Raw genomic sequence first — 6,549 nt, 5'->3', positions numbered from 1 at the left:
TTATTTTAAATTAAATAAAAATATTTTATTTAAAAAAATACTTTTTTCACTAAAAAAACCAATCTAAACCAACACCCAACACTCAAGTCATGTTAAATTATAATCAAAGACAATAATATAACAAGGAGGCAAGAAGTTTTCAACACTAAAAAAAGAGTAAAATCTAGGTTGGCCGCGAACTCGGGATCTTGTGTCAGTTTCATGCCTGTTGTGTATAAATTATAAGTCAAGAGATATCTAACAAAAGCATTCATGGTAGAAGCAATATCAGAGATGACATAGAAGATTAATTAGTTTTTCTTTTTTCCTTCTATTTTATAAAATATAAAAAGTTAAAAACTTAATCATTATATTTTTCATATTACTAATTTATTAGAGAGGATTTGGAAAATTTTTAACGGGTTTAATTTATTTGCAGTTATAATTGTATGAACGGGGAAGTTAGATGTATAGATTGGTATTTGTTTCAAAAGTCAAATTAAGAAGCTTCATCGTTTTGCCTCAAGAAAATTCTTAGTTATGATATATAAAAGTTTCATTTTATGATATTTGGATTACTGTATATGTACAAGAAAACAAAAATACAAGCATTGATAATATAACAAGTGTAATTAAATTTTAAATTTTTATTCAATTATTTATATTATAATTATAACCACCTTCAGTTAAAATTGTAACTGATTTATTAAAGAAATATAATAAAATAATTTAAAGAAATATGATAAATATACACTTCTATAAGTGACGATGATGATTAATTTCTGTTGTAACATAAGACGAAAATGTATATATCTATCATATGAATATTAAAAATATAATTATTTATATATTTTTTTATCAATTTAATTTTTTTTTAAAATAACTTTACGATATAATCTTAAAATTTTTACCATTTAAAAATTTAGAATTCAATCTTAGTTAAATCAATAAGACTTTATAAATATCTCTTTAAACAAACTCAAAAAAACGTGCCTTCTTTTTTCCTTTTGATTATTATTTTCTTTTTTGGGTCCGATCGTCATTTGTGGCTGCCTTCCTCTCAACTTTGAGATGGATGAATAAAGGACAATAATCATACGCGGTGAAAATTATTGCTTTGCTTCATACATGCATCTAATTAATATCTTGGACAAGTCAACTTCAATTATTGGTATGTATTCTATGGAATCAAAGTAACTAGAACCACCTGTCACATGACATACCCCACATGCATATCATAAATTCATAATTCATTACGTATTTTTACCTGTTATAGACTTCAGGGAGTTAGGTCATTTTAATTGAAAATTTCATCTAATGTATTAAATGTTTGTGAATTTTTGTTGAATATATTTATAAAACTTGCATTATAGCTCAATCTATCAATTAATGATATCGTTTACAATTACACCTAATAAAAAAATGCTCGACATCTATATTTTTTTATTAACCAAATAATTAAATTAGTCTAATATAACGTACAAAAATCAATTATAATTAATATTATTTTAAATTTTATTATTTAGTTTGATCGGATTTAATTTATAAAAGAATTTAAATATATAATATTATTCTAAAAAATTATTTAAATTTTTAATTTTTTTTGGCGCAAAAAATTTCCTATTAAAATATGATTTATTCTCCTTATTTAATGGCAGCTGCTTATTTCTTACTTTATTGGTCCTAAAAATCAAACCAAGCCCCTCTGGCTAAAGTCTAAATCAAAACTATTATTCTTTGGGATGCTTCGATAAAGAAAAGTACGAAGAGTCAATGAAATATTTGTACAATGTGAATAATAAAAGTTTATAGAGTATTAGACATATAATCATTAGTGTTACTTTTTTTTATTAGTTGAAATTTTTGGGATAAGTGGTATCATGATGTTCATTTTATAACTCAATAGCTCATTATACACATTGTACAAATAGTTCATTGTTTCCATAAAGATGCGTAAAACATCTTTTTGCAAAGACGCTTACGTACTGTATTATTATTGGACGTATTAATGAATCGGTTATTTTTAAATTTCTTAACAAATTAGAATAAAATCGATTTTTTTATAACAATAACAATAAACCTAATTTTTTTAGGGATCTAATTGTATTTTTAAATTTTTAGGGATTCAAATGTCTATAAAACAAAAAGTCAAAGATATATTTATCTTTTTATCAAAAAAATTTAAAGATATTTGATTTAGATTGTGTAATTCGATCGGATCAAATTGAGTCTAATAATTATAATACAGACAATTGTGTTTATTATTGTTGTTATAATAAACCGATTTTGTTCTAATTTATTTAAAAATAAATTATTAACCAATTTAATAAAGATGTCAAATAATAACATAATAACATACATATATAAATATTTTTAAAAAAAGACATTTTTAACATCTTTATTAAAGTGGTCTCTTTCTTCTTTTTCTTTTTTCTTTTTCTTTTACTCTTTTCTCCCTCAAAAGGAGGGTTTTAGTTAAGTTTTTAAACAAAATAAAATTTTTACACAAAAAGTTTTTAAATTCATTAATAGAATAACTTTTTGTGTACAAAGAGTCATGAACTTTATATCAACAACTAATTTTTTATTCTTGCTACAAAATCATTAATTATGATTTATAACAAATTTATCTTTAATACACCTTCTAAAATACAAAGGACATAAAACAGAGCAAGCAAGAGAAATAAAAAGGTGATGAAACTAATTATGAACAATAACACATTATTGAAATTTTCTCAGTGACACACTTAAACAGCATATTAGTAACTACCCGAGGGCACATATAGCTTCCTTATTGTTAGTACTTATTAGTACTGGTAGCTTACTTTCATCATTAATGAAGTCTTGCTTACTTAATTTATCTAGATTGAGCTAACCATTCCATCTTCTGATGATGATGATTCTTTGGAAGCCACATTGTAGAGACCCAATTGAGCAGATTGTGAGTTAATAAAGTTGCATTGTTTTCGAATTTCGCCTTGAGTACCGGTCAAGACACCAATGTTACCCATTTTGATCATTGAAGCCTTGAAGGCCTCAAAGAAAGCATTTTGGTCACTACTGAACTTGTTCACAATGTCGATGGTATCTGCACCCGAAGTTGAGAACAACTCTTGGTCACTTTGGAGCAACCCCTTGTGAACCTGAAGATTCGAGTAATAGTTTTTGTCGAACGTGTCGGGTGTTGTAAGGTCCAAATTGGCTACTGTGGTTCCGGGACCACCATTAGGGCATAGTGATCTCAACGTTTGTAGGTAACTTGAATTCAGACTTGGGTCAGGATTACCAGTGTTGCTAAAATTGTATAACCGTCCAACAAATAAACTGCAACGAGCCCTACCAAATGTATGTGCACCTAAATAAATCAGAATAAAACAGCTTCTATCAAAACAGATATGATTGTACGACCGCTTTACATTATAAGCATATCAAAATTAAACTCTTAATTTGTATTACTATAGCCCATAAAATAATATTGTAGTAACTGCAGAAGAAAATCACTTTTAATATATTTGCATAATTTTTAAACTGTAATTAGAATCAAAAGAAATATATTTTCAAAGAGTGCTTAATTATCTTAGCTTAATTAATTTTATTATCCTTATTATTAGATTACTGTACCTGAGAGTGCAACTAGATCAGTAGTGTTGAGGCCTTGAGCAGTAAAGCGTGCTTTAAGTTGATCCAAGGTCAAGGAAGGACCTGGAAGGTTTTGTGCCAAGGTTATATTTGCTGTTAAACTATCCCTTCTCCCTAATTGAACTTTCCAATCAGGACCTTGATCCTGTAATAAACACATACATACATATTTGTATTATGTTATTGGATTCAAAAATATTTATTTTTTATATAAGTGTCCAGTATTATACGGAGACAATACTCAAGCGATTATCATATTTATGTAGTAATATATAAACTAGACATATAAATTAGTTTGATTTAGATACAGACTATCCTTAAATAGAAATATAGAGAATATAGAAATAATAAACACAACAGAGAGTTTGATTACTAAAAAGAGACAGACACAATTTTTTTCTCAAAAAAAGATTATTCTTTTCTGTTGAACTGATAAAATTAGAGATTCAAAAATTTAAAAATTCAATTTAAAAATTTAATCAATGGTTATATAAAATTGATTTTTTGTACTTTATTTTTTAAATTGATTAACCATTAAAAATTATACCAATTTGACTGATTAACTGATTCTTTGAATAATTTTTTTATTCTTTTGGATTGGTTATTAATTGCCATCCAATTTTTTGCTTCAAACGGATCAATCTAAAAAATTGTTTTTGATTAATTCAGTTCAACTGACCAATTTAATCCCGTTGTCAGAACTATGATATTTATAACTGAGAGAAACAATTCTAATGCAATTTTATCTCTATGTTTTGATTTTAAAATACTCACAAAATATCGTTAATTAATTTGAAGACATACCAGAACAGAAGATATTTCAGCTGCAAGAGCAAGGATATCTGCACAGGAAACTATGCCAGGACAAGCATTTTCCACTGCCGTCTTGATCTGATTCACAACATCTAAACCTCTTATTGAGTTGTTATTTGGGCGAGCTTGTTGTTCACTTACTATTGTTGCAGTGTTGTTCAACAAAAGTGATCCATCACAACCCTGTAACATGCACGGATAACATACACATTAATTAATTAATTAGTTATCTCTTCTTTAACAGATTAATTATTAGTTCTCCGTAACTTTTCCCTCATTCCAAGTGCGCCTTTACATGAGTAGTTTTTACTTTTGACTTGAATAATAATAAAGATGATAAGGAGACATAAAGTAATGGTGGCAAATACTAAAGGACTAAGGGCCCATTACGGACTTATCCTACACTTTAAATACAGTAGCTATTCCAGACCAAAAAAAAATATTAAAGTACTATCGAAGTTGTTCCTCAATTAAAGAGGTAGTTGGATATTAAATTAGTTTTAATTACTTTTAAGAGAACAGTTATTATATTGCTTAATAAGAACAAACATTCAAATTACTATTAGTAAAAAATTTTAAATTTTGTATGATTATTATTATAAAAACTTTTTAAATTGGTAACCACTTTTAGTAGTGCATATGTTAGCTGATTTAAATTTTTATGATATATATCATTTTAATAATTGAGAGTTAGTTTTCTATTGAATTAATCCAAATTCCAAACCTTAGCTTTTCATCAATAGTATTTTACTAAATATTTTGATAAAAATTTTGTTAGTAATTAGTATTCTAGGAGTATTAATGAAAAAAAGCTTTCAATAATACCAAACACTTAAATTTTACTAAATGTATTATAAAAAAACTTTTTTCTTTTAATTAAATTCTTAACTAATATTTTTAAGATTTTAATTAACGGTACCAAATTCTTCCTTTTTTTCCTTTTCACGGTATTCCTCAATATGTCACGATGGAGTTTTATTTAAGAGTTTATCGTTAACTAATGGATTATTGCATGCACAAAGCACGATTCGAACCCCAACACTTACTTAAGTGAACTAATAACTAGACTAACTCAACTTGATTTAATTAACCAAACTCCTTAACAAATAAAGTTTGGACTTTTTTTTATCATTTTCCTACTAGCAAGGTCCGATAGTGGATTAGCAAAATGGAGTAGTAGGAGAAAAAGAAAATTTCCAAAAGGAGAGAAAAAAATTAAAGATAATAATTAACAAACCATATTAGATATATAATAAAATCAACGGTTAAAATATAAAATATATATTAAAAATAAATTAAACTAAACATATATTTATAAACAAATACATAATTTTTTATTTGAGTGAACAAATAGTATTTTTGAATAATTAATAACCTCAAATGAGAAAAGTGGTGAAGAGCGAGTTGTTAAGTAAGAGTATGGTAGTGTTTACATACTTGAACAAAACAGTCATGAAAGTGAAGCCTAAGGAGGCTAGCAGGCATGCGTGGATCAGTTTTGGAGACATTGTTTATGACTTCACGTACAATTGAATGGACATTGGGACATGTTTTATTGTAAAAAGAGGGATCAAGTTGTGCTTCTGAGGATAAGAACACTCCAAACACGAACAAACCATAGCATAGAGCTACCACTTTGAAACTACTAAGGAAACTCATCATTTTTATTTATATCAAGTAGTTTATGTGTGTGTGTGAATGTGTTAGTGTCAAGGATACCTTTATTTATAGAATCTATACTAATCATGCATGCACTGTGCCCATATAGAAATTAAATGAGAGGTTTATATTCTATATCCAATATTTATTAGTTGTTAGCAGCCATCATTCTTTTTATTCATTTATCTATTTACTTTTTAGATGCATCTCACTTTGTTAGGTATCATTCCACCCCCATAATAAGTAGTATCGTGTTGTTTTTGGACTTCTTTTTGGAAAGCTTCAAATAAATAATCATTTGTGTCGTAATTAATTAATTAAAAGCTTCTATCTTGTAATTTATTAGTTCAATTATAAAAATTGCAAAGAATACTACACCTTTCCCAAGGTGTAGTGCTATTACAAAAATATATTAATTACATACTAATTAATTTGTGTTAAATGTTAATAGAGTTAAGT

The 6,549-nt window shown here is 26.7% G+C and overlaps 1 protein-coding gene across 1 annotated transcript; it reads right to left on the bottom strand.

Moving 5' to 3' along the window:
* Positions 1 to 2,674: 2,674 nt before the first annotated feature.
* On the bottom strand, positions 2,675 to 6,135 carry LOC107483152 (peroxidase 15). Its single transcript, XM_016103774.3, has 4 exons — positions 5,869 to 6,135; positions 4,423 to 4,614; positions 3,601 to 3,763; positions 2,675 to 3,334 (listed from the first exon to the last, which is right to left on the bottom strand). Exons 1-4 carry the CDS (start codon positions 6,091 to 6,093, stop codon positions 2,841 to 2,843), a joined length of 1,074 nt encoding a protein of 357 aa, XP_015959260.1. The 5' UTR covers positions 6,094 to 6,135; the 3' UTR covers positions 2,675 to 2,840.
* Between the last annotated feature and the right edge of the window lie 414 nt (positions 6,136 to 6,549).

This window comes from Arachis duranensis, chromosome 4 (assembly GCF_000817695.3).
Source record: "Arachis duranensis cultivar V14167 chromosome 4, aradu.V14167.gnm2.J7QH, whole genome shotgun sequence".
Classification (NCBI taxonomy): domain Eukaryota; kingdom Viridiplantae; phylum Streptophyta; class Magnoliopsida; order Fabales; family Fabaceae; genus Arachis; species Arachis duranensis.
This window is presented reverse-complemented; position numbering and strand designations above follow the sequence as displayed.

What these genes read in the sequence shown, in the direction of transcription:
- LOC107483152 (XM_016103774.3), bottom strand. Translation starts at nt 6,093, where the DNA reads ATGATGAGTTTCCTTAGTAGTTTCAAAGTGGTAGCTCTATGCTATGGT. An exon ending in TTCATGACTGTTTTGTTCAA is followed by an intron (nt 4,615 to 5,868) that starts GTATGTAAACAC and finishes TGCATGTTACAG; the next exon opens with GGTTGTGATGGATCACTTTT. An exon ending in TGATCTAGTTGCACTCTCAG is followed by an intron (nt 3,335 to 3,600) that starts GTACAGTAATCT and finishes TGATTTATTTAG; the next exon opens with GTGCACATACATTTGGTAGG.